Below are 27,895 nucleotides of genomic sequence, written 5' to 3'. Positions count from 1 at the left end.
AGGGGAAAAAGGTTAGCTCTGGGTGGGCGTGGCCTGGAGGCCACACCCCCCCCGTGCCCAGAACAAAGTCTGGGATGGGGGGGGCTGTTCTGCTGTTTCCTGATTAGGCAAAAGGCAAGTAGGGCAGCCTGGACCTGAGGGCTGGACCAGCACAGCCGATTGGGGACGCACAGAGACCTGCTGGCCGGGAGCTGCGGTCCTCCCACTATGTGGATCTTCACTCTGGTCCTGGGCTCCCTCGCAGCTTGCACAGCTTGGGGTGAGTCCTCCTGAAATACAAATAGCGGGGTCACATTTGGAAACCTGTGTCTGGTGATGAGGTGGGGGAAATGCATGCAGGACAAAGGTGTGACAGGTGCAGTTCTGAAACAGCATGACTGGGAGTGCCAGCCCAGCCAGCCCTGAGTCCCCGTCTGCAGGAGACCGAGGGGTGCTGAACCCTGCAGACCGCACTGCATGCACGCGGACCATCTGCAAAACTCATGCCTCATGAAGGAGGACTTTTAGGAGCTCAGGTTTATTTCCCCCTTATTTATTAGTCCAAATATGACCAAATCATGGAGAGTGGCTTAGCAGAATATTAATAGTGACTCCTTTCCCCCTCTCTAAAGTGAGTGCTATCAGGATACCTCTCTTGCGGGGCTGTTATTTGTTGGTTTCTAAAGAACACAATGATTGGAATGAAGGAAGTACACGGAAGAGTCCATAAATGAAGGGGTTGTTTTAAAGTGTAGTGTATTAATAGAAAATGTTGGGAAGGCCAACAGATCAGGAGCCACTGTCATTGAAAAAAATAGCGTGTTACTCCCAGTTCCCAAGAGGAGGGAGGGGGCCACACCTCCAGGGTGGTCACAAGGTGAAGCCCAGGGTGAATTCGGAGATAGAGTAAGGAACTGTGGGCCAGAGCCTTGATGGTGGTTGCAGTTCAGGGCAAACAGGTTTAAGATACACAAATAGACAGTTTCAACAGTTTGGGCACATATCTGGTCCTGGAGTGATTAGGGCAAGGTGATACCGGCATGGGCGTGAGAGCCCGAGAAAGAAGGCGTGGAAGAAGGGCAATTTCATGACTATCTCTAGGAACTGGTTAACTCTAAGGGGGGCAGGCCTTCCAGAGTCAGCAATACCTCAGATGTCAGTCAATGTATCAGAAGACAAAAAGTAAAAGACGTGGAGGTTAAGACAAGGGACCTGCTAAGGGACCTGCGAATACATCTATGCCATTTAATAGATGGAGAAACAGACTCAGAGAGGGAAGTGAGCTTGCCCAAGGTCAGCTGGGAAACCGTGCTCTGGAATCTGTTGTTACCGGACTGAAGGGGTCCGTTTGCCTGCATGCATCAAAGCCCAGTAAGACATGAACAGGAGTTTGTAGCCAAGAAAGTAAGGATTAGTTAAGGAGATGGTGCCATGCCCGGAGTCACAGGTAGTTTGTGCTCAAAGACCTGGCTCCCCAGTGGCTTCTCGGGAATGGATTATATAGGGGGGCGGGAATCATTAATCACGGTGACTAATAGAGTTAGGGTTGTGGTCTCTACACTTTGGTTGGTGCTAGGGTAGGGGTAGTTCATCATTGCACTTGGTCCCGATGTCAGCCATGGAGTTGTCCAATCCAGTTTGTTCTGTGGGATGCTTTATCTTTCCTGGGTCTGAGGCTCAAACACAACTGAGGCCAAGATATGTTTGGTTTGATTGAAAGCTCTGTCTCAGTAGTCAGTTGAGCCCCACTGGAGTGGCTCAGTTGGCTGAGAATCGTCCTGCGCAGCAAAAGGCTTCCATTTGACTACCTGTCAGGACACGAACCTGGGTTGCAGGTTTCACCTCCAGTTAGGGCGTGTACAGAAGGCAACCAATTGATGTTTGTCTTTCACCTCAGCATTTCTCTCCACCCTCCCCCACTCCGCCACCCTGCCTCTAAGCATGTCTTTGGGTGAGCATTAAAAAAAATTGAATCAATAGTCAATTGACCCAGGACCTTGTTCCTAAGATAATTGGATGTTGAGGGCTAAATGATTAAACCAGGGAGAGGGAAGGGGGTGAGTCAGGGAGCTTGGGCGAAGCCAGTTAGAGTCAAAGGGAAAAAAGATAAAGACCAGATTAAAGAAAACTAGGTTTCTGCCCAGCCGGGCGTGGCTCAGCGGTTGGGCATCGACCTAGGATCCAGGCGATCAGGGTTTGATTCCCAGTCAGGGCACATGCCCGGATTGCAGGCTCGATCCCTAGTCGGGGGCTTGCAGGAGGCTGCCGATCAATGACTCTCTCATCATTGATGTTTCTATCTCTTTCCTCCTTTCCTCTCTCTGAAATCAATAAAGATATTTAAAAAAAAAAGAAAAAGAAAAAGAAAGAAAACTAGGTTTCTGCACCTATCTCTGGCTCCTGAATCCACAGTGCTGTGGCCCAGGCCCCATCTGGATTTTCTTTTCTTTCTGGGGGTGTGCTCTCTGAGAGGCCTGGAACTGAGTGGAAAGGCAGAGTAAGAAAGGAGACAACTTAGGAGTGGGGCATTTCCTAACTGCTGGCTCACCCCTGGCAAGGCCATCCTGTTTCCCTCTTCAGAAGTCCATTCTGGCTGCCTCTGTCTCCTAAGTTTTCTCAACTGTAAAATGGGCATATTAATGCCTACCTGGCAAGGCCCTTGGGAAGACCCAATGAACTGGAATGCCCCTCTGGGACGCAGGAGATGCTCGACATATAACCATTACATATAACATAAGTGGGAACTGCTGCTGTTACCATCAGGGCACAGGTCTTGCCTATTGGGCTTCTGTGCACTTCATGTCCCTTGAAGGTTATCGCTGGCTTCATAAAGGCCAGGCTCTTATCAGGTCTGGTTTCTTCTCGGACTTTACCCCCTTCCCTGCTTTGAGGAACTCAGCACTCTTAGCGCCCTTTGTCTCATGGCCTCCGTGGGGCTCGGCCCTGTCCCGCCCCCAGCATGGTGCTGTCCCCCCACCGCTCTGACAGCCTCCGCTGCAGCTGTCCCTGTGTTTCCTCTGCAGCCTTTTCTCTCTCACGCCCTGGCCTCCTCCTGACGTCGTGCACATCCATGGGTTGACCCCCACTTCAGGCAGATGATTCTACTCTGCCCCCTGGCCTGGCCCCCTTCAGCCTTGAAAGGCCCGCTTCCTGTGGTGTCTTCCCACCCAGCCGGTTCATTGGCATCCACCGCATCCGTCCGGATCGGACCTCAGCCTCGCCACCAGCTCTTCCATCTCCTTTTCCTTCTGTGCCCCCCACATCTGATCAGGGACCAAGTCCTTCTTCAAAATTCCTTTTAGACATCATCGTATTTACTCATTAAAAAATCCTTCTAATTACAAAAAGGACTGTATGTTCAATGCAGAAAACTTGGAAAGCGCAAAGGAAAAAACATCCCCTGCAATGACACTACCACTTGATAATCTGATGTACACGCTTCCAAGGAAGTCCATCTCGATGTTCGTCGTAATAATCAGTAACCACGGCAAAGGAGAACAGCTTAAATGGCCACAGACTGGGAGGGGCTTTCATATCATGAGACGTGGATGCTGTTTTGTAACCTGCTTCTGCGTGTATCATCTCCAGTGTCACTGGGGAGCCTTCTATGAGACCAGATCTGAATTACCCTTTTTTGTTCTCGCCACACACTTTGAGGGAGATGTTGGCGCTTTTTTTTTTTTTTTTTTTTTAAATATATCTTTATTGATTTCAGAGGGAGGAAAGGAGAGGGAGAGAGAGAGACAGAAACATCAATGGTGAGAGAGTCATTGATCGGCCGCAGCCCGCAACCCGGGCATGTGCCCTGACCAGGAATCGAACCCTGATCGCCTGGATCCTAGGTCGACGCTCAACCGCTGAGCCATGCCCGGCCGGGCAGATGTTGGCTTTTTGTCTGTATTTAGAGGGGAGCCACTGGGGGGATGAGAGGTTAGAAATCCTTTCCGGAAGGGAGAGCTTAAATACACTGAGGCTACCAAGGACAGACAAGGGGAGACGTGAGGATGGGCACGGTCGAGTGTCTGGAAGTTCAGGATGGTCCACGCAGGTAGAACCAGGACTGATATGCAAGCTGCAGGGAGGTGAATTCAGCCCAGTGAGGGAGAACTATCTGCTCCAGAGGAATGGGACAGGTAGGAATCTGACCCCCCTCCCCGCTTGGTGACCCTGCTCAGAGCCACCTAAGAATCTCTTCAAGCTGACTGTGTCGCTCTCCTGTACTCCAGAGCTATTCACTGCTGCTCTGCTCGCTTCCCCAGTAACCGAAGCCTGAACCCCCAGCCTGGCACTCGAGGCCCTCCCAGACATGACCCTTCTCATTCCAGGATCATTTGCCGCTCCCTAGAGGTCCCCCTGGCCCAGTGGGTCATTCTCTGTCCCTCTGGCAGGGGGGGACTGTGGTGTGTCTGCACGCCTCGGCTCACTCTTCCCTCTCTTTAAAGCTTTGCACCCTGGTCCCATCTCCCCTTGCTCGGTCCTCTCCTGCTGCAGGCCCAGCACCAAGGTTACTGCTCCACGCTTCTACCCATCAAAAGGCCTTGCCCCCCTCTTCTAACTCCTGTAACACCAGCTGACGCCTCCCTCACAAAACCCACCCCTGTCCCCTTCCTTCCCCTTCCTTCGAGGCAGCGGGGTCAAGTATTTATGTGGCTCCTTCTCAGTGTCCCTACAAGGCTCAGGTTTCTGAGAAGAGGAGCTGCCTCTCGTTTGCCCTGTCATCCAGGGTGCAGCTCAGCGTCGGGACCCGAATGGATAAAGTTTCCAGATTCCTAAGCGTGGCAGCCGTAGGTCTGTCCACTCCAGGCAGCTGTCCCCGCGTTTATGGGTTACACGCGGCTGCTGTACCTCCAATTCCCATTCGCTCCTCAGGGCCCTCTGGAAGGACAGTTCACCTCCTCTCTTTTTTACATAAGAAGAACCCGAGGCCTAAGACTTGAAGCGACTCTTTCAGGGTTACCTGTGACAAGACCCACCTGGAATCCAGCTCAAACCTTTCGCTGCTGGTGGGTCCTCATTTCCTCTTGACGTCTACAGGGCACCCACCTTCGCCGCCTGTTGTGGACACCGCGCAGGGCCAAGTCCTGGGGAAGTATGTCAGCTTGGAAGGATTTGCACAGCCTGTGGCCGTTTTCCTGGGAGTCCCTTTTGCCAAGCCACCCCTTGGGCCCCTGAGGTTCACTCCTCCGCAGCCTGCAGAACCATGGACCTTCGTGAAGAACACCACCTCTCACCCTCCTATGTAAGCATGGGCATCTTTCAGGGGAATGTTTGCCTCGAAGGGATGCAGGAAGGCGCCAAGGCCAGCCTCTGAGCGGCTCATCCATTGTTCTGGAATCCTTAAGATACGGTAGATCCTTAAAACATTCCAGAACTCCCACAGCGTTCTAGAGCCCTTTATTCAACAAATATTTATTGAGCACCTACTGTGTGCCAGGCATGTTCTAGGTTCCTGGGCTCCATTAGGGAATAAAACAGATACCCCTGCCTTCATGGAGCCTGTGTTCTAGCAGGGAGAGATCGATAATAAACAATACGAAAATTAATATATAAGTGATATAATGTGTCAGAATATGGTAAGTGCTTTGGGGAAAAATTAAAAGTTGAGCAGCTGATGGGGATCAGAAGCAATGATTCTATTTTTTCTCCTGTCTTGAACTTTGCTATCTTTGGGGAGTGGGATGAGCCAGGAGGTGTGTGGGTGGGATTGCTTTGGGGTGTTGACCGGGCAAGTTCTCAATTCCCAAGTGTGTCTAGCTACCTAGTCACAAGGAGTAATTAATGCCTGGCGCACTGGGAGGACTCAATAAAGGTTACCAATTATCATCTATGCTGGCTTCTTCCAATCCCTTAGTAGGGCAAACAACAGCGCTTGCCTGGGATGGATGAGTTGATGGTAGACTCTTAGCACGTCAGGGCTGCAGGACCCTTACAGAATCACTCTCCTCGCTTAGGCCTGGCAGGTTGGGTCTCAGAGCCGGGGAGGATTCACTCAGGGTCACCCAGCACATTAGTGGCCGAGGCAGTTCTCCTGATACCGCCCTGCAAATATTTACCCTTACCTGTCTCGGGCTCCAGATGTCTGCTGCCAGTTGAGTGACTTCTCATGGTTAATGGAAGTCTCCTGTGGACTAGACCACCTGGTTTACCAGGTGGGGGAACGTGGGCAGCCTGCAGCCACCATGGGAGCCCAGTGGAGAGCCAGGGCTGCCTCCAGGGCATGCAGAAACTGTCACCTCCCAGGCAGGCAGGGGCTAGTTGCCTCCCCTCCTTGAGCCGCTGCAGAAGAAGGCTCCAGGATGGGGAGAGGAGCCCAACCTTCTTACTGTACACGGTCCTGGGAGACTTTAGTGAGCCCCAGGCCCCCCACTGTGACCCACCCCCTCAGATAGCTTCCTATCCACTCCAGCGCCCCCTCTGGGAAGAACAGCTCTGTGCAGGCCTAGAGCTCCCAGCGCAAGGCCCGCCTGAGAGCAGGGGATGGCTCTGTGCTCAGCTCTGGTTGAACCTCAGGACTTTTCCTTTCTTCTGCTCCTCGCAGGTGCTCCCAAAATCCAGTGACAGCCCAGGTGCTCTCCGAGCTCTTTAGCCTCACAAAGGAGGGAACTCCCTTCAGGTTTTCTGAAGACTGCCTCTACCTAAATATTTACACTCCCGCTGACTTGACGAAGAAAAGCAGGCTCCCGGTAAGTGGGCCAGCACTGGAAGGATCCTCTGGTGTAGGCTGGGGGAGGGCAAAGGCAGCTTGGGGTGGAGCGGCACAGCCACGGCTACTTCAGGGGCCTGGGGCTTTCTTTCCTCACCACAGGAAGCACAAGTTCTCCGTACTTCAGTTGGTAGCCTTGGCGCCTGGGGGGGGGGGGGGGGACCCTGCTGTACATCTGTAACCCTCAGTGCATCTCCACGCTCTCTCACGCTAACACAGGGACACAAGTGACCGCTGTTCTTTGCAAGAGTATGAATCTGATTCCCAGAGAAACTAAGACATCGTTTCCAATAAAGTTAGAGCTTGAAGGGATCTTACAGAGAAGGCAACGGTCCAACCCTTCCTTTACAGAGGGGGGAAGCGAAGCCACCCACCAGGGTTGGCACGACAAGAGCAAGAGTTTTCTGACCTCCAAACCAGTGCCTTATGGTACAGACAGGGAAACTGAGTCTGTGTCAGCAGCAAAGACCCTGCTCTGACAAGCCTCCCATGGTGACACAGAGGTTTGGAGACAGAGCCTGGGGCAGTCCAAGAAGTACTTTCCTTTGTCTTTGCCCAAATATCTGTGATTTTCTTTTAGCTAATTTCCCTTCCTTATTGTCTGTCTGGGTTGATGTCCCAGTGAGTCAACATTTCCTCAACACGCAGAGGCCCAGAGAAGGGGCAGGCTTCCAGCTGGAAGGTGGTGGGTCTGCTGGTGGCAAGCCCTGGAGTGCAGAGGGAGGGATGCGAGCACCCAGCGTATCCCAGGAACAACCCTTGCAAGATGTGCCCAGGGATGGGGGAGGGAGTCCCTGGCTCATGGCTGCATATTGAAGCAGCACCGCACACACTTGGATCAAAGAGATGGGACACAGGTTCATTCATTCATTCATTCATTCATTCATTCATTCATTCATTCATTCTTCTATTATGTACTCAGTGCCCCCATGTGCATAGCTAGACTTGGGTTTAGGGGAAAGGGAGAACATAAAACCATTACCAGGCAGGCCCCTCCTTCGAGGATCCCATCACCTGGGCTGCACAGACAGACCAGCTTCCTCAGCAAATTGCTGCTGGCCACCTGGGCTCAGCCTCCACTCAGGTGGTGAAGCTCAGCCCCTCTGCCTGGGGTAGGCAGGGTGGGAGATGTGGGAGGATCAGGCGCTCTGGGGGCACAGAGGCAGGAGAACCTTTCCTTATGGACACAGGCTCTGCAACTACAGGGCTTGGGTTTAAATCCTGGTTCTGCCTTTCACTAGCCGAGAGGCTGGCTCTGTGTCCTCAAAACAGGAATAGTGACATATGAGAACTCAATAGTGAATCCCAAGCTTTATCTTAGTGCCTGGCTCAGTACACGGGCAAGTACTCTTGACACCGTAGTTAGAAATGAAGGGAAGGTCTTATTCCAACCTAACAGCCAACCTACTGCACTGTGGCCATTGGCTGCAGTGTGCTGGGTGGCTCGGCATATGGGCTCTGGAGCCAGACTGCATGGGTTCAAGTCCTGCCTCCGCCACTTGTTAGCTGTGTGACCTTGGACGGGTTAATTGCCTCATTCTTTCTGTCTGTTAAATGGGACAACAGTAGTCTACCACATGGAGAGTTTATTTTAAAGTGCTTAGAACAGTACTTGGCACATAGTTCTTGTTAAGAGTTCTTTTATAGTTTCACTAACAAAATAATTACAATATTATTGTTTGAGCCACTCTCACGTCCCTGAAAAAGTGAGCTCTTTAAATATGAGAGCCACTCATTATGAATTGTGTCCACCCTCATCCTCAATTCTTACTTATAGAATTTTATAGGTTTTAAGATTATGTGTGTCAAATAATGGAAGACTTCTTGGAGGAGGTGGCATTTAGGCTGTTTTTTGGAGGACTGGTGGGATTTGAGGATGCAGAGGGAGAGGGGAGGGGTGTTAAGAAGAGATGCCACTGTGGGCACGTGTGCTGCTTGAGATGATGATTGACACGCACGAGAGGAGTTTAATTCACCACACAAGAGGTAACTAATGGAACTGAATTATAAGGGCTGCTTCAGGCAGAGTGTGTTGAGCTGGCGAGGGGTCCAGGCATGAGGCTGATGAGAGTATTAGGGAGAAGGTGACACCCTTGGCCTTGGCTGTTCCCATGATGGTGTTCTCAGCGTGAAGAGCTTCGGGCGGAGGCAGCGCAGGGGCTGGAGAGACAGGCGGGGCAGCCGGGGTGCACTGGGTGGGGCAGCGGCCTGGCCCCAGCTGGGAGAATGGGGAGGAGGGTGGCTGCCTGCTCCAGCTCTGCCGGGACAGATAAACTTTGGAGAATGGCCTCCCTGAGTCATGGTCAAGAGGGAGGTGACCAAACCAGACCACCTCTTGAGGTCCTTCCCAGCTCTGCTTCCTACAGCTAGTGTGGCTGCTTCCTCCCTGTCCAGGTGATGGTGTGGATCCACGGAGGTGGTCTCATAATGGGCGGAGCATCCACCTATGATGGGACGGTCCTCTCTGCCCATGAAAACGTGGTGGTGGTGACCATTCAGTACCGCCTGGGCATCTGGGGATTCTTCAGGTAAGATATTGGGCTCCTCGCTGCACATGGCCCTCAAACTGAGGGTGCTAGGACCCAGTTCTGGTCATGTCATGTCAGCCCTTAAGGAGATCTTTGCTAAGTTCCCTAGTAAGGCATCCAAATCCCTTCATAATTGGTTTCCATCTACCATCTCATTTCCCAGCCTCACTGCTCCACTTGCTTCTGAGCTCTTGCATGTGCTGTTTCCTCTGCCTGGAATCCCTATTCTACCTGACAAACTCCTATTCAGCCTATAAGGCCCAACTCAAATGTTACCTCCTCTGAAATACACATCTCCTTTTTACCTGTGCTGCCACAGCACATTGCACACCTCTGAAATGACAATTAACAGGACATCCGTTAGAGCAGCAGTTTAAACATCTTACCTCTCATGGGAAAGTAAGGAAGGGACAGACTCAGGGCTGGAGCTGGGAGGTTGTCAGAGCATCTAACTCCAGTAGACAACCTTCCCAGGAGGAATGTCGGGTTCACTCACCCCATTTCCTTCCGCATTTGGCACATGCCTGGGTCAAGGCTAGCATCTTCTCCATCCAGTCCCTGTGGAGACAGGAACCAAGTTTCCTTAGGACACAGTTACTGGTATATTTTCTAAATGCACTGGCCTCAGGACCTCGGACCCTGAGATGCTGCTAGGCTGGCTAGAGGTGGGGTGGACACTCACTGGAAAGATCTGTCGGCCTGGAGGAGGGTTGTAGGTGAGTCATGTCCCTGGATGCATTGCTTTCATTGAGATTCTTCATCTCTCTCACCCCCCGACCCGTTTTCCTGCACCCCTTTGCATTAAAACTGCCCCATCAGCTCTCCACGCTTTCTGTCCTTCCAGTCTCTCCTCTCCCCACACCAGTCAGGTTTCTACTCCGACCATGCCACTGGACTGTTCTGGTTGAGGTCACCAATGACCCACCCGGTCTTGACCCAACCTTGGCAGCATCCACACATGATCCTTCCCACCTGTTTGAAATACTTCCTTCTCTTGCCTGCATGTTCTGTACTCACACTTTTGTTCCCTGGGCCCCGGGGCCTTTGCACTTCCTGTTTCTGTTGCCTGGAATTCCTTTCTTTAGATTTTTGCAGGGCTCTTGTGCTCATTCATTCAAATCTATGCTCAGATGCTGCTGCCTCAAAGAGGCCTTCCCTGGACATATAAGCTGAAATAAGACCCCACTGCCCCATCCCTGCCTTTTCCCTTATGCTGTTTTACTTTTTCCTGAAAGCATTTTCACTACCTGGTGTTACAGTCTATATTTATCTATTCCTTTATGATCTTTACTGTGAGCTCTGTGTAAAGATTTTGCCTGTTTCGTTTCTCAGATGTGCTCCTGGCTCTCAGAACAGTGTTTAGCACATGGCAGTTGCTCAATAAGTAGATGCCAGGTGAATGAATGTAGAGCCCTAAATGAAACAATGCCACAGGAATGGGAGACAGTGAAAATCTCCGAGGCAGGGCTGTGGAAGGCTCACCCAGAGCCCCCAGCCCAATCTGTGGTCTTGAGAACCCTGCCATGATGACTCTACCCCCCCTCACCTCCCCCCCGTTTTTTTACTCACAGCACAGGGGATGAACACAGCACGGGCAACTGGGGTCACTTTGACCAGCTGGCCGCACTGCGCTGGGTCCAGGAGAACATTGCCAACTTTGGAGGGAACCCAGGCTCTGTGACCATCTTTGGAGAGTCAGCAGGAGGTGAAAGTGTCTCTGTTCTTGTAAGTGTTCCTGGCCCTGATGTGGCTGCTGATGGGGCCCTTGGAAGACCAGCCGTTCTAGCGATGGGCACCTTTATTAGCAAGACTTGGATTCAAGGCTGGCCCTACTCTGCGCAGAATCAGATGGTGGAGAGCTAATGACTAAACTCTCCTTGGCCCCCAGGAAGCTCAGGGTTCAGTTAGATTCCTGGGGCCGTAATAATCTCCAGCCCCAGCCAGCAACATTCCTCCTCCTCTAACTTGGCTGAGCTCTCTCCTTCCTAATCATTTTACCTGGGGCTCGCCTCACTTGTCTGGGGGAGCAGGGTGGGCAAATTACGAGGAGGAGGCAAGGGTGAGAGCTGGGCAGAGTGTCATTGTTCAGCTTAAAGCCAGATCTGCGTGTCCAGAGGACACGAGCACTAAGAACAGGGCAGGGGCCTCCTCTGATGGCTCGTCCGCACCCCCGAAAGGGGACAGCAGTCTCTGAGAAAGAGGGGGGCTGGGCTGGGGAAGCAGATGAGCAGGACTTGGGGGGAGATGAGAAGGTGGGATGGAAGTGGGGACCGGGCAGGGGATATACGCAGACACACCTGCAAGCCTGGTGTGGGGGATGGGGCCATAGGAGACCGAGGGAGGCAAAGATGGGGAACCCGGTTAGCAGGTGCTGGGAGCTGCTGGGGCCCCTCCAGCTGCCTCACAGCTGAGCAGCGGGTCAGCTGTGTTACTATAGTTTTAAAACATAGTATTTGCTTTCATAGTCAAATACTCAGAAGAAATTTTTATATTTTGTAAAGAGGAAAAGGAAATGTACAGATAAGTCTAAAGAAGAAAAGGAAACCCCACATGACTACGTCACCCAGGGATGGTCACCACGGACATTTTGATACATGTTTCTAGTCTTTTTTCCTTGGCTCACCCTACTATGGATCCATCTGTCAATCATTTATTTGTGATTTTTAAAAAAATATATTTTTATTGATTTCAGAGAGAGGAAGGGAGAGGGAGAGAGAAACATCAATGATGAGAGTCATCAATGGACTGCCTCCTGCACGCCCCAACTGGGGATCGAGCCCGCAACCCGGGCATGTGCCCTGATCGAACCGCGATCTCCTGGATCCTAGGTCAATGCTCAATCACTGAGCCACACCCAGCGGGGCTATTAGTGATTTTTAAAACAAAAACCTTCCTTAACATTATAATAGAACATAAATATGTCCCTAACCATTAAGTACTCTGCCATAATTTTATTTTTTATAGTTGCATAGTAGCCCATGGTGAGAATGAAAAATAACTTATTCACCCAACGTCATCATTTTGGAACCCTGGGTACTCTCCCAGTTTCCCAGTATAAACAGCATGAGCACGCCCACGGGGCATGGTGTGCCTCCATGATCTTTGTTTTTCTTTTTTCAATCCTCACCCGAGGATATTTTTCCCATTGCTTTTCAGAGAGAGTGGAAGGGGGGGAGAGAGAAACATCAATGTGAGAGACACATCAATTGGTTGCCTCCCATGCGCACCCTGATCAGGGCTTGGGATCGAGCCTGTAACCAAGGTACATGTGCTTGGCTGGAATCGAACCCGGGACCCTTCAGTCCACACGCCAATGCTCTAACCACTGAGCCAAACCAGCCGGGGCCATGATTGCTTTTCTTAGGGCGAATTCTTAGAAATGGAAATGGAGATGCAGAACTCTATCTTTAAAGTGTTACTAGGAATTGCCAAACTCTCTTTCAGATACTTTTGATTGTTACAATCAGCGCTTGCCTCACACTCTGCATCCTCAGCTTTCACCGGCTGAGGTTTTCTTGGAGAAGCCAGGCCTCGGGGTCAGCCTGGGGAACAGGCCAGGCCAGGCGAGGACCTGTCAAGTCCACTGAGCCCAGGGCCTCCAGGGGAATGGGCCAGGGCAGAGGTAGGGAAGCTCGTGAAGACCCCCTCCCCATGAGCCTAAACTCTCTTCCTCTCCATGCCCCTCCCAGGTGTTAACTCCCCTGGCCAAGAACCTCTTCCACCGTGCCATCTCTGAGAGTGGCGTGACCCTCACTTCTGCCCTGGTCAAGAAAGACACGAAGGCCTTAGCTCAGGTAGGTCACACTGGAGAGCCCTCACCCCCTTTGCTCTGCTCTCCTGGGGTCCTCAGGGGCCTCCACTCCGTGGCATCCAGCAGACACCGGGAATCACAGGAGAAAGGCCGAGCAGAGGAGCAGGGAGCCAACTCGCTCTCCCTCCCAGTGGCACTGCAGGGCAAACTGGGTCAGAGAGCAGAGCAGCTTGCCAAGTGACCAGCAGGTGACCAGGGCAGAGCTCTGACTCAAGCTCAGAACTCTGGACTGCCAACACGGTCACTGTCCACTGACCACACTCCCCAAAGTGGGCCGAGATGGGGTGCCGGGCCAGAGCGTGGGAAGTGGACTGCCGTGAAGCCTCATGTCCCCAAGGCCTGAGTTCTGGTCACCGTACCCTTGCAGCATGTGGGCCTGGAGAGGTTTCTCCCTGGGGGCCTTGTGACTGGGGTGGGTTCCTGGAGAATTTATTCATTGATCCATTTGTTCCCTCAACAAATAATTTTTATAAAGTCAGACATCTAGCAGCCTCGTGAGGCGTCCATTCTAATGGAGGCCACGGATTAGTGATTAAGTAATCATCCAATTATAGAATGTCAGCTGTGACAAGAGCAATAAGGAGAGGTACTTAATTTCAGGAGAGAATTCAAAAGGAGCACTTAGTCCAGGGTGTAGGGGGATGTTATCAGGAAAGGATTTCTGAAGAAAGTGATCGATAAGGTGAGATCGTAAGGATGAGCAGGAATTTACTTGGTGAGAAATGAATGTTCTAGGAAGCAGGGACATGTGTAAATGTCCTGTGGCAGGAGGAAGTATCTTGAGTGAGAGAGAGTAAGGCCGATGTGGCCAGAGCAAAAAGAGCAGAGGGAGCCTGGAGTGAGCTGAGGATGGGGACATTGGCAGGGGCCATGCTGCACAGGACCCTGGTGAGGACTTTGTCTTTATCTGGAGACTCTTAGGAATCCAAGGAAGGGAGAGCAACAAAGGGGTCTGTGGATGAGTGCCCGCTGGAGCTGGGGATGGGAGCATTGTAGTTGGGCTGTGAGAGTGGCTTCATGGTGGGGGGGGGGGCGGGGAGGTGGCAGGAGCCAGATTTAAAAGGGCTGGTAAGTAGGAGGGGAGGAAATGAAGACACCAAGAATTTTGAGAATGTTTTCCAGAACTCTTTGGCTGTAAACAACAGAAGTCCGCTTGACCAGGCTTAAGTCGGGAAAGAGGGAATTTATTTAAAGGAAACAGGTGGCAGAGATGGGGCTAGATTTCACTATTAAACAGGAACTAGAAATTGGCAAATGAAGGGAATTTAAGACTTTTATTCTTGCTCTTGTGTGCTTCCCTCAACCCCTTTAATGTACACTCTCCATGGCCCTGCCATCGTGGAGCCTGCCTTCTTCTATTTCAACTTCTCCTCTGGCCACACTTTCCAATATTTGGTAGAGGCCAAATGCTAGTAAGAGGATGAGCCAAGATTTGAAACCGGACAGTGGGATTCTGGGTTCCGTGCTCTTAAGCCCACTCCATGCTGCTCTCCTTTAGACATTCAGTTTCGGGATCATTTTGCCCATTTTATGAGAGATAAGGTAACTGAGACAGAGGTTGTATAATTGGCCTGACTGAGACCCAGGACCCATACCTGCTGGTCTAGAGAATTTTCCCCTACCCCCTACTGCCTTTAGAAATTGAGGTTGGGATAGAACACTTCCTACTGATTGACAAAAGGAACAAGGCTCTTGAATTCTGCTGTTGCCTGTGATCACTGCAGAAAATTGCTACCTTTGCTGGGTGTAAAACCACCACATCAGCGGTCATGGTGGACTGCCTACGTCAGAAGTCAGAGGATGAGCTCTTGGAGGCGTCAGAGAAAATGGTAAGTGTATCCATTCTCCCCTGGCCCTGTAAACATGGCCCCAGGCTTCATCATTCCAGCTGCCCCCTTGCCCCAAGAAAAACCGCCTGGGACAGCATCTTGACTCTCAGGAGTAATGTCACCCCTGAATCTGAATGGGGAATTTCTTTTTTTCTTTTATGTTATGAAATATCTAAAAATGTTAGCAAAGTCTAAAACTAACATAATAATCAATAGTGTAATAATTCCCCAGCTCTGTCAAAATTTACTCTTTTGTCATTCTTGTTTTCAAAGATATTTTGAAGAAATTAGATATTGTTTACTCCCAGGGGTAACTACCATCCAGCGTTTGGGGAATGGGGATATTAAGAACAAAGATTCTCAGAAAGGTTTTCAAAATTCATCTTGGTTAATTTAGAAATGATCAATTATAACCCAGTGGTGGCCCAATTTTCTAGATTTTCTGAGACCTTGCCTTAGTTGTGATTCTAGGGTAACCATCTATCCATCCATTCATCCATCCAACCATCCATTTATCCATCCATCCATCCATCCACCCATCCATCCATCCATTCAACCATCCATCCATCCATTTGTCATCTTATTATCTATCTGTCCACCCACAAATATATACAATTCATCAATATTATTTTATCATTCTACTATCAATGTATCCATAACTTTTATTAATCTATTATCAATCATTCACGAACCATCCAGCTACGATGTATCTTCACTCCACCATTCATCCTTTTAAAATCAGCGATCCATTTATCACATATATGCCAGTTATTACTCAACCATCCAATACATCCATACTCCATGTATTGACCAAATCCATCCATTTATCCATCCATCCATCCATCCATCCATCCATCCATCCATCCATCCATCCATCCATATATCCATCCATCCATCCATCCATCCATCCATCCATCCATCCATCCATCCATCCATCCATCCATCCATCCATATATCCATCCATCCATCCATCCATCCATCCATCCATCCATCCATCCATCCATCCATCCATCCATCCATATATCCATCCATCCATCCATCCATCCATCCATCCATCCATCCATCCACCCACCCACCCACTAGTATGGTGGAAGTACAGAGGAGAGGATCATTCGTTATGGTCAGCAGGGATGCCTCACAGAGAAGGTGACATTTGAGGACTGTTGCATGGCTATGGCGTGGGTCATTACAGGGAAGCTACAGTAGGATAGACACCAAGAGAATACAGCACCTAAGGCCAATGGGAATAATTCCCTTTTTTGTGGAGAGGGTATGAATGTGAGCCCCAAAGTAGCCTGAGTTTCTAGACATCCTGTCTGAACCCTGGGCTGTTGAATACATTCCTGGGCACCCGGGGGCTGGCCTCTCACACTGAACTCTGTTCTGTTTCCATGGGTTGAACCTAGGGTGGCCTTAGGGCTTGGATACTGGTTTCTCAGGCTCAAGTAAGGTGTTTTATTTAAAGAATTAAAACACAGCTGTTTTCTGATGCCTGGAAAGAGGCACAATTATTCCATGTGGCACAAGAGGACCCAGTTTGTAAGATTGTAAGGGGGAGAACTGGTGACTTTTGCAAAACCCAGAGAACCTAAGAGCCCATATTACCCTTCTGAGATTTTCTGCGATAATGTGGAAGTCTTTCCATATTTATCCACTCTCTCAACACACACACACACACACACACACACACACACACACATCATAAACACCTGGCCTGGCCAGTAGAGCTACAACTCATAATGAAGGGACCCTACTAGTTAGTTTCTGCCTGCAAGTCAGACCTGTTAGCTGCAGCGTAGCATTAAACCAGTGCAATATTGGTGAGCGTACACAAAGTGAAGCATGGGGTGGGGTGAATTTCAGCGAGGTTATGTGAGTGAGGACTTCCTGATGCAAGATGAGAAAACTCTTTGCAAAGTGTCTTGAGCAGAAAAAATAATGTATTGTAACAAAATCTTCAGATAACTGAGAAGTTCAGGAGTAGCTGGCTTCAGGCATGGCTAGATCCAGATACACATATGTTATTTAGAATCTGTCTCTACCCCTCAATTTTTTACCTCTCAGTGTTGGTTTTACTCTCAGGCAGGTTTGTCCCCTGGGGAGATTAAAGGCAACAAAAGCACTCTAGACATACATTCTATTGAAACTGGACACAATGGTCGGACTGCCTGTCACCACTTGAGCCAATTAAGCAGAGAGAGGGTTGAATCATATGAGCTTTTATTTCAATAATGCCAACAAATTGAGAGAGCAGGAGGATTTGCCCACATAAAATCTGTCCTCTCTCTCCTTCCTAGCTGGTTGATTGTATAGGGGTGAGGAAGAAAGGCTACATGTAAGGGGGAAAGAAAGGGGATGGTTGCAGGGTCTGTGGTTCCTGTGTCTCCTTCCAGGATCTTGAAATTCAATAACAAGGTAGTTAATTTTCAATGGTGTTAAAACCCAGTTCCATCTGAGATGAATGAAGATTTATTTCTGTGATATCAATGACATTATTCATGGAAAATTCATATTATTAGGTAAACTTCTCAAATGTATTATGATGGAGAAATCATGATGTCTCTGAGAGATTTCTTATAAAACGAAGCCAATGGATTGAGGGCCGCAGCTGACTTCACTACGATGATGATGTCACCAAGAGATTGCTGGAAACATTTTTGAGCAAATATTATATTAACTGCTTTTATCACTCGCTTTATGCATGAAACAGAAGTTCCAAATGCTTTCAGGTTACTTCTAAGTGAAGCCCATTTCTAATGGACAAAGATTTTTGATCAGCAAAAATAGTCAAAGAAAAGGTGCTGCAGGATTTACAGGCAACAATTTTAGAACCAGATTCCCAAAGTATTTTAATGAATAGCAACATTATTGAAAGAATTATATATAGCATTATTTAAGAAAATAACATTTGACTATAAGCCTTGCGCTTCTTTTTTGGAGAAATTTGCTTTCTGTTTTGCAAAATATATGATTTTGTGTTTTCTGTGAACTTTCAAAGACAAATATTTCAGGGGAGTGTGTAACATAATGAAGCACATGGGCCATGGAGTTAGCTAGGGATTAAATTCATGTCAGCCCTTTAAGTAGTGTATGAGACTCAGTTTCTTCATCTGTAAAATGGGGATAAGAGGACTTCAGTGGGCTGTTAGGCATGGCAATGAGTCAGGTACCTAGAACAGTGCCTGGTTTGTGGCAGATAATAAGAGGTAGTGATTATGAGTGCTATTTTTTTATGATATTATGTGTTTGACAAAAGGACTGTCAACTTTTTTCTTCTCATTAAATTATTCCCATTAGTCTTGAGAAATATGCTTTTCTGTTTTGGTTTTGTTACTTCAGTGATTGAAGTGAAAAGAAATTTCCCTGAAAAAACAAAACAAACAAGCAAACAAAAAACCAGTTCCAACAGTTCCTGGGACCTGAGAAAGGTCAGCATTCCTGAGGCAAACTCCCTGAGGCAGGTCAGGCTTCAGGCACAGCAACCAAGTCAAAGCACAGCCTGTCCTTTGTTCTCAAAATGCATTTTCTTTTCTAAGCAATGGACCCACCCAGGCCCCAAGGTGTGTCTTATCTTTTTACAGCCTCTGTTTTTCTTCTTGCAGCACACCCTCCAGTTTCCCAGGGTTTGCAAGACAACCTCTTATCTATAGTTGTTAGTAAGGTGGAGAATTATTGAACATCTATGGTCCGATCCCTATTAGGTGCCCTCCCCCCTTTCACAACCACAGTCAATTGAGCATGATCAACATCTCCACCCCCAGCACTATCTGCCTAGAAATCCCTTTCCTAATAACTCTAGCAAGAGTTATACTAGCCTGACGCGGGCACCATGCCCACCCATGAACCAATCTCTGTGGTCAGGAAGATGGGGCACCCCAGGTGTTATAGAGATGCCTGGGCTCACACAATGAAGTTGAGGGAGTCCCCTAAAGGAAAATTGGGGTGTGTTGTTGCCTAGGGAACAAGAAGAGGAATAGATGGAGGGCAGAGCAGGCACAAACAACAGACATCCTCTCCAGAGCTCCCCCCTCCTAGACCCTTGTGCTCATGCCCAGGGGAGCCAGTGTCCTGCCCACTTCCTCTTTGCCCAGTCCGGGTGGCACTGGGAGGGAGAACCTGGTACCTTCGGTGCACAGCTGACAAAGACCAGCCTTTCTCCCACGAAGCCTCCTCACCCACACCCTCTGCCTTTGTTTTCACAGAATTTTTTCAGTATGGATTTTCATGGAGATCCCAAAGAGGTAAGGACCTTTGGTTTCTTGATTACAGGTTTTAAATCTTGACACCGTTAAGCTCCAGTTAAAGATGAATAAAAGAATTCTCCCTGTGGACTCACAGTAACTCCTTGTGTTTATATTTCTGAAGCCCAGAGAGGGGCAGTGACTTGCCTGGGTAACACAGCTAGGAGGACCAGATGTGGGACTGGAACCCCTTCCCATGACTCCCAGTCCAGTGCTCTTAGTCATTAACTCTGTGTGCCCTGAGCCCAGCCTACACCCTTTCTTGGTTTCATTTCCTGCTCCCCAAAATGCCCCAGTGGGAGAAGGCTGGACTAGAAACTCCCACCACGGGAGGTGGAAGTAACTGGATGAAGGTTCTTCAGGAGCCTGCACTGAGGAGCCCAGGTCTTCTGCGAGGCTGCAGGTTGATTAGCCATATGGGCTGCACTGTTTGCAGGGCCACCAGGAAGGGAGCCAGGAATCTCAGTCCCGAGGACACCTCCCTCCTCCCAGCCATGCAGGAAACTCCAACAGTATCCCCCCCACCTCCTTCGCCCACTCCTCCCACCTTCCAAAGGGAGGTAACATCTTACAGTCCCGCCCTCTGCTTTCTCTCGGGATAGGAGCACTTATCTTAGAAGCTGTCTTGAGGATCAAGTGAAATTTATCCAGTCATTCGGCAAAGATTTCATTAGCACTTACTATGTGCCAGGGCCTGGGTTTTGAGCTGGAATGTACAGCAAAACAGGCAAAGCAGACACAAGCCCCTGCCCTCTTGGAGCCGGGAGAGAGCACCATCAACAAATTAAATATGTAGCGAGTCTGATGATGGCCGGCGCTACAGGGAAAAGACAGTGGGAAATGGAGATAGAGTTTGCCAGTGGTTTGAGCTTACATAGTGGGATCTGGGAATGACTCCATGCGAAGGTGACGTGAGAGCCAAGTTCCAGGGGAGGGGCGGGCCAGCTGTCAGGAAAAGTGGAGGCAGAGGAAATAGCAGCTGCAAAGGCCCGGAGGCAGGAGGCCAGTGTGGCTGGAGTCGAGGGAGTGAGGGGAGGGAACGGGCTGAGGCTAAATGGAAGGGAGGCGACGGGGTCGCTTAAAGGAATTGGATTTTGATTCCAAGCGAGATGGAACATCTTGGGGTTTTTGAGCAGAGGAGTTACGACCTTAGGTTTAACAAAGGGGATCTTTGGCTGCCAAGTTGAAATAGATGGTAGAGAAAGGACAGAAAGGCGCAGGGATACCAGCTGGGAGGGCCCTGTGCCACCCAGATCAGATGAGGCTCTTGTCTCTCCTGGACTTTCATTCCCTTCACCTCTACTTTCCTTCCCCGCCTCCCTGCTGCCATGCCTGATGCTGCAGGTCAGGGCACGTCACCCCCTTTTTACAGCACAAATCTCCTTGTCTCCATGGAGTTATTCCTTCAAAACACATCCGAGTGCCTGCTATGCACCAGGCATTGTGTGGAAACAGACTGCCCCCCCTGACCTCTCTCCAGTCTGCCCTGCAGCATCCCTCCAAGTCCAGGACTCTAGGGGTTTGAGTTCCTGGCATCCCGTCGCTCCTGCGGCTCCCCCTCTTTGGAAATTCCCACGTCTTTCTTTCTTCGCCTGCTGGTGCTGCTCGTTCCCCAGAGCCTGCCACAAAAGTCCGGTTTCCACGTGGCCTGCCCTGTGTCTTCCTTCCAGAAAGAGCTGCTCTGCTTGTTGGCTTGCGCAGCAGCCTGTCAGAGCAGGGGTGGCTCCCATGTCCTTCTCAGCGGACAGTCATATTGGGTTAGGATCTGGGCCCTGTCCTGCTGGGTCAGGTTCTCGTGACAGAACTGCAGGCAGCCAGAACTGGCCGCTCATTCCTCAGCCTTCGAAGAGCAGACATAGGCCCTGAGAACTGCAGGGTCTCAGAGCCTAGGCATGGCCCAGGCCCACCTTCCATCAGGGAGGGAAATGCAGCAGGCGGGACTGGTGTCCTCAAGCGGGATCTGTAATGACACTGCTCATGAGTCTACCTAATGCTTGCCAAGCCCTTTCAACGTACCAGGTACTGTGCTGAGCATTTCCACATGGTCAGTCATTTAATCCCCACAACAACCCATTTTCTAGATGAGGAAACTGTAGCACGCACAGGTGAAATTACTTTCCCAAGTGATCTGCTAGGAAGTGGCAGAGCCAGGTTTCAAATCCAGATTTGTGACCAGAGGCTTGCAGGAACCTAACCCTGTATTTCCCCTGGGAGCAGTGGCTCAGTGTTCACTAATTCCGAGTCCACGGTGACTCTACAGAACGTAACCACTGTGAAGAATGAGAATTGACTATAGCGAGAGAGAGATACATGTAGATATATGTACACTTCACACTGAATTTTTTATATGAAATAAAAATAATAACATAATATTTTTATATATTTCAATTTGAGGGAGATTTCCCCCCATCACCTGCCCATGCTAATCCCTCGGGGACTAGTTCTGCCCTCTGGGGTCACAGACTTAGCCCCTTTGTTAGGACCCTGAGCTCTGTGGTCGCTGCCCACAGGCACCCGGGTGTCAGTGCTGGCCCTGCCCAGGCGGGCTGAGAGGCGGGCACGGTGTGACCTGGAGACGGGCCGCACAGACACTCTTCTGTCCTCTTACCCAGAACCATCCCTTCGTGTCCTCTGTGGTTGATGGGGTGCTGCTGACGAAGATGCCGGAAGAGATTATGGCAGAGAAGCAATTCAACTCCGTTCCATACATCATCGGGATCAACCAGCAAGAGTTTGGCTGGATTCTCCCAACGGTGAGCACGGCTGGGCCTCTCAGACTCGCCTCGGCTCCCATCCCATCAGCCTCCCATCTCTGGTCGCAGGATCTTTTCCTCCTGACCCCGTCTGGGTTCAAGGCAGCTGCCCCCTGTGCACAAGTTGACATTTCCATGGAAACCTTCTCTGGGATGGCCCAATTGACACCTGGGTGGTGGAGGCCTGGGGACCCCTCTCCCAAACTCTCTGATTATCTCCAGCCCAAGAACCCTGAAATGTAGGTGCTGGGAGGGCCGGTAGAGAGAATTATATCTGCAGATGGGGAAACTGAGGCCTGGGAAGGGGAGGAGCTCAGGAGTAAGGGGAGTGAGACCTGGGGCTCTGCAGCTTCTCCCCTCGGGCTTGGTGCTCACAGTTGCTCCACAAATCCCCACGCAGGCTCTTAGTCACCTAATTAGAACGATTCAGAGGAGCTTGCTGCCCCTTGAGGTAAAATTGACCTCTCCAAGTTAGCAAGGGCTTTCCCTTCTGTCGAAGAGAAACAAAGCTGGACGCTAATTGAAGCAGTTTCAGGCTTAACTCAGAGCCTGAAACGAAAGGCTGGCGCCATCTCAGGGCTGCCGCGCAGGGGCCCGTCCGTCGACGAGGCCCGGGTCTGTGAAGCGGTTCTTACCTGGGGGAGCAGGAAGCCTCTCCTGTGTGTGTCAGGAGCAGTGCTGTGAGTCGAAGCAAGGTGCCCCTGAACCTTGGCAGCTCTCGTTCGCAGGGACTGGGAGACAGCAGGAGTTGTCCTGAGCACCTGCATTTCAGAGGGCTGGCTCCCAGGTCCTTGAGCAAACAGTATGGGTGGTAGACTTACCTCTCCAAGGGCAGAGACAGGATTCATAACTGCAAAGGGCTCTGAGAGGGGCTTCAAGGGCCTATCTGCCTAGCACCAGGCTTTGGCTGGAACAGTCAATTCTCCTGCAGCAGGAGCTGTCTCGGGGGCTGGGGTCAGTCATCCTAAGCTGCTAGGAGCCGCAGGAGAGTTTGGTCAGGCTCTTAGTGCGGAGGTGTCCATGGGATGGTTATGCGTAGAGCTGTTCTGCAGTTCTCACTTGAGACACGTCAAAGGTTATAGGGAAGGTCCAAAGCCACGATGACAGGATTCAGGGCTTCCTTGGTCATCCGAGAGGTGCGGGGGTATTTGTCGTCCACCCCAGAGCCCCATCCTTCAGCACCAGCTTGCAAAGGGCTGGGGCAGCTCCTCTTAACCTCTGCTTTGCCTTCTTTGCACTCCTTGAGTTCCTGGATATAAGTCCATTTCATTTATTGATTTTGCCCAACTCATCCAAGACCTTGCTGGTCAAGGCCCAACAGGTTGGCTGGTCAGTTTGGTTCTTCCTGTTAATTCCCAATGATTCACAAAAGCTAAACCATTGTTTTAACAGATGCTGGGTTACCCAATCTCTGAAGACAAGCTGGATGAGAAGACGGCCGCTTCACTCTTGTGGAAGTCCTACACCGCCACTGTAAGGGGCTGAGACCCAGGGAGGGACAGGGCATTGCCTCAGATCACTGAGGATTAAGTCGCTGAGGATTAAATTCCAGAATGAAGACTGGAGCCAGAGGGTTTTCTCCCCATTTTTTGCCTTTTCCACCTTGCCACTGGGGGAGGGGAGGGTTTGCACAGGACTTGAGAGTGTCACCATAAACACAAGCCTTCCTCGCTGGCTGGAGAAGCGGTGTCACTCACCGAGGGTGGCAGTCACTTACACTCTTGATCCATTTCAGAACATCCCTGAAGAACTGACTCCAGCGGCCGCTGAGAAGTATTTAGGAGGGACAGACGACCCTGTCAAAAAGAAAGACCGGTTCTTGGATATGATGGGAGATGTGTTATTTGGTGTCCCAGCTGTGATTATAGCCCGTGGCCACAGAGGTAAGTCCCAGAGACTGGACAGGAGGGGACATCAACCCCACCGACTTCGGTCTGTGTCCTGCCCACCCCTCAGCATAGACATATATGTGCAAACTGCAGAAGGTCAGGCCTCCTAGGCTGGTTCCATGTGGCCAGAGGTGGGGCACTGTCCTATTTTGGTTTCTGCCAGAAGAAGAATCTGAGAAAAGGGTCCAAATGCAACTAGTTTATTTGGAGATGATCCCAGAAGACACTGTTAGAGGAGTGGAGAGGTGACATGGGAAGGAGAGGGAGCCAGTCGTGCTGCATGGCCAAGCAAATACCCGCCATGAACACCTGGAGCTGGGGTGCCCTGGGCATCCAGCAGGAGCCATGTCTCAGGGTTACCCTAAGTGATGAAGGAGCCGGGGTATTTATCCTTCTACGTTGGTTAAAGACTGTTCACAAGGGGGTGTGAATTCCCTGGAGCGCCGACCTACTGTACTATGGGCAGAGTGGTCTTTGCTGGCTGAAGACCTCAGGCAAAGAGCTACCGATGCTGGAGGTGAAGTCAGGCTGGCATGCCCAGAAGTAGGAATCGGTGAAGCACCAACAGCATGTGCCCCAGGGGCTCCTCAGCTGAGGTTATGGGGTGTGTGGGCTAGATGGCCAATCTTGGAAGATGGGTTCTGGAAGGTTTCCAAGGTCAGAGCCAGTGGAGCTGGGGGAAGAGCAAAAGCAAGCGTAGGGTCAGGAGGGCTGTCCAGGACCAAGAAAACCAAAGGGGGGGAGCAGTGGCAGGTGTGGGGGCAGGTCCATGCCTGTGGCCAGCTTTTGTCCATCCCTATGTGTGTGGGGTCTACCACGGGGCCTTGGGCCTTCCGGCATTGACCCAAGGCTGTGTGGGCGGGTGTGAGGTCAGGGAGGGGTGAGCTCACCGAGAGAGGAGGTGCTCCTTCTGGGCCCTTCCTTTCCTAGGACCCCTCCTTCACCTAGTCAGTAAGCCGGGAAATGGTTCTCTGGTCCACACCTCTCTGTCTATGGTGCTGGGAGGGTTTTAAAGTTCTCAAGTGTCATAAACATGATAAAAAGTAGCTATAGCTGACCTCCTGTGTTTCCAGGTGTCCAGCACAGTGATGTTCATTCTAGTCACTGCTTCCCCCTCCCAAGGGTCCTGATGAAAGAGGTCAAATCTGTTCTTTCATAAACCTGGTCTTGCCTCTTGCTTCGTGTCTAATTGGCAGTACCCCTTTCTGTAATTTTTGCTGATCCCAGCCTGGACTTGATTTTTTTGGCTGATATCTCTTGACTTTGAGTTCAGGAGGGGTTTTTTTTGTTTTGTTTTGTTTGCCAGGACTACACAGATTTTCTGAATGTGATTCTTTCACTTTTGTATTTGTCTCACACTCTTTTTGATTCAAAAAACATTTCTGAATATAAAATTAATAACACAGTTGTAGAACGTTTTGAAAACCTGGGAACACATGAAGAAGAGACTCGATATCACCCACAGTTCTTTGCCTTGGAAGAACCCGCTATACATTTTCAATGTATTTTCTTCTAATAAGCTTTCCATGTCTTACATATAACTTGAAAGTTAATTTCATATTGTTTTTGTTCCTAGAACACTATGTGGTTGGCATCTCCTCAATGTCAATGTTTAACAAGGGGATCATGGGCCACAGAAGGGTTCATCTCCCAGACAGCACCTCTTGCCAAACCAAGAGGTGGGGAGGCAATAAGTAAATTACACCTTCCGGCTGGGATGGCAAATGTCGGTAAACTATTTTGTGGATGAATATTTAATGATGTAAGAAGTGATTACAGTCATTACCAGATAACATACCCAACATTATCCCAATTTTATTTAAATAGAAGGGATATGTGCTAAAATATTAACAGTGTTTTCTCTGGATGGTGGGATTATAAGTGATTTTGTTCATTTTCCTTTTTTCAACATTTTCCAAATTTTTACTGTCCCCAAGGGGTACCTATTGGGCTGCAGGTACCCTTCAAAGGGATGAAAAGTAGTCTGTTATCAGTGAAATATAGTAAACTGTATGTACTCGGGTGTTCCTGCGTGAATTCATCAATAGGCAGAGGGGTTTAGGTGAATTGACCCAATGCCCCTATAATAATAGCTATTTTGAGTGGATTTACCCAAGGTCTCAATCATTCATTCATTCATTCATTCATTCATTCATTCATTCATTCATTCATTCATTCAACAACTTCCTGGCTCAGATTTGTTCCACCTGCTCCCTTAATCAACTCTGGGAACTTCTCAGAGTCTCTGTTTCTCTCTTATGCTGACAACCCATGTGCAGGACACTGTCTAGCACACAGCTGGCGCTCACATGGGCAGCTGCTACTGATATGATTGTTGTTTTGTGCTCAGGACCCCAGAGGCCTTGGCGCCACCTAGCTGTGCATCCTGTGTTAATTGTGTTTTCTCAGATGCCGGAAACCCCACCTACATGTATGAGTTTGGGTACCGACCAAGCTTCTTCTCGGACATGAGGCCCAAGACGGTGAAAGGGGACCACGGGGATGAGATCTTCTCGGTCTTCGGGGCTCCGCTTCTAAAAGGTGATGGCCCTACAAGCTTGGAGATAGGAGATCTGTGGTCAAGGCTCAGTTCGGTGGCCTTGGGCAGGTTCCTCCTTCCCTCCGGGTCTTAGTTTTCCGAATTCAGCGTGACAGGTTGAACGACAAAGGTTCTTGCTCTGACATGCACGGTGGAGAGTGTGCATGCGTGTCCTCTCATTCCTGGTCACTCTGAAGATCCAGACCGGGGCATCAGTGATACAGGGCCATGCTCCAGGGCTAAAATATCACCAGTCACATCCCACTCACAGAGCCTATCAGAAGTAAGAGTAAGGCTAGAACTGGTGTTAACCTTGAACCAGGGCTAATGTACGCCCGCCCCTCTATCTACCCAACCACCTATCTACCTATCATCTATCATTTATCTAAGACTCTTATTTTTAAAAATGTAATGTATTTAGGAATATGATATTTTAGACAGCCTTCCACAAATGTCTTCAATACCGTAACTATCAGCAGTTATAGACGACTTGTGTGCGACCCGCCTCAGGGCTGTTGGACACACCAGCGCCATATCCTGACTGGATGACGCCTTAGGCTCCTTGGGCTCTGTGATTTTTCAGATTCTGTGAAAATGTGGATGGATGACAGAGATTAAGAACACACCCAAAAAACGACAATCCTGGGAGGTGGGGTGGCTGTAGCAGAAACCCTGGGTGTGGCATTGAGACTCTGAAGGGGGCAGGCGGGCACAGAACACAAAGGCCTTAGCTTGTGTGCTGACCAGAGTCCTTCGCCGAGTCCCCCATCAGTAACTCTCCAGTTCCAAGTGCACACAAATGACCCAGGGTCTTCGTAAAATGCAGCCTTTGACCCAGTAGGTTTGGAGTAAGAGCTCAGATTCTGGATTTCTAACAAGCACGCAGGTGATTTGGCTGCTGCCGGCCCATGAACGCACTTGGAGCAGCAAAGGCTTTTCCTCTTCTTCCCTCCAGACGGTGCCTCCGAAGAGGAGATTAAACTCAGCAAGATGCTGATGAGATTCTGGGGCAACTTCGCTCGGACTGGGTGAGCAGAGCAGGGCAGGGCTGGGGGGCCAGGGCATGTTTGTTGGGAGGAGTAGCTTCTAACATGGGGGGTCAGACTCCTGGCTGAGACCTCCGGCACGAGAGCTCTCTGAGGACAGACTGCCCGGGAGATGGTGAGGCCCGGGCTCCGGAGGCGTGCAGGTCCTTTGGGGAAGCTGGGGGATTCCTGCAAATTGCTGAGAGTTGTTTTGAGCACACAGTAGCTTTGGGGCATTTCTATTTAATTATTTTCTGTTCCCAGGAACCCCAATGGGGAGGGATTGCCCCACTGGCCTGTGTACGACCAGGAGGAAGGATACCTGCAGCTGGGCGTCACCACCCAGGCAGCCCAGAAGCTGAAAGACAAGGAAGTGGCCTTCTGGACCGAGCTCCTCACCAAGGACACAGCCAAGAAGACGCCCCAAACAGAACGCGTTGAGCTGTGAATGGGAGGCCCAGCCAGCCTCAAAGATCTGGGGGGATTTAGGGAGAATTGTACAGAAGATGTTTATGGGCTAAATAGGCATCTTATTGTCTGGTGGGAGTGGGCAGAGGCCACGGAAGGAGAACTTTTATACCTGTGGCCTTAATTTTGG

The 27,895-nt window shown here is 50.1% G+C and overlaps 1 protein-coding gene across 2 annotated transcripts; it reads left to right on the top strand.

The window, feature by feature from the left end:
• The first annotated feature begins 207 nt into the window (after window positions 1–207).
• On the top strand, window positions 208–27,745 carry CES1 (carboxylesterase 1). 2 transcript variants are annotated; one of them, XM_016221008.2, is made up of 15 exons: window positions 208–259; window positions 3,151–3,153; window positions 5,014–5,218; window positions 6,518–6,662; window positions 9,077–9,210; window positions 10,782–10,935; window positions 12,900–13,004; window positions 14,746–14,850; window positions 19,053–19,091; window positions 21,704–21,844; window positions 23,237–23,317; window positions 23,580–23,727; window positions 26,143–26,274; window positions 27,228–27,300; window positions 27,562–27,745. In XM_016221008.2, exons 1-15 carry the CDS (start codon window positions 208–210, stop codon window positions 27,743–27,745), a joined length of 1,701 nt encoding a protein of 566 aa, XP_016076494.2. The 2 variants fall into 2 exon arrangements, with proteins under 2 accessions (XP_016076494.2, XP_016076493.2); XM_016221007.2 differs by lacking the exon at window positions 3,151–3,153.
• Window positions 27,746–27,895: the final 150 nt, after the last annotated feature.

Source organism: Miniopterus natalensis, chromosome 18, assembly GCF_054644295.1.
Source record: "Miniopterus natalensis isolate mMinNat1 chromosome 18, mMinNat1.hap1, whole genome shotgun sequence".
Classification (NCBI taxonomy): domain Eukaryota; kingdom Metazoa; phylum Chordata; class Mammalia; order Chiroptera; family Miniopteridae; genus Miniopterus; species Miniopterus natalensis.
Note: the sequence above shows the minus strand (reverse complement) of the source record. Positions and strands in the feature narration are given on the sequence as shown.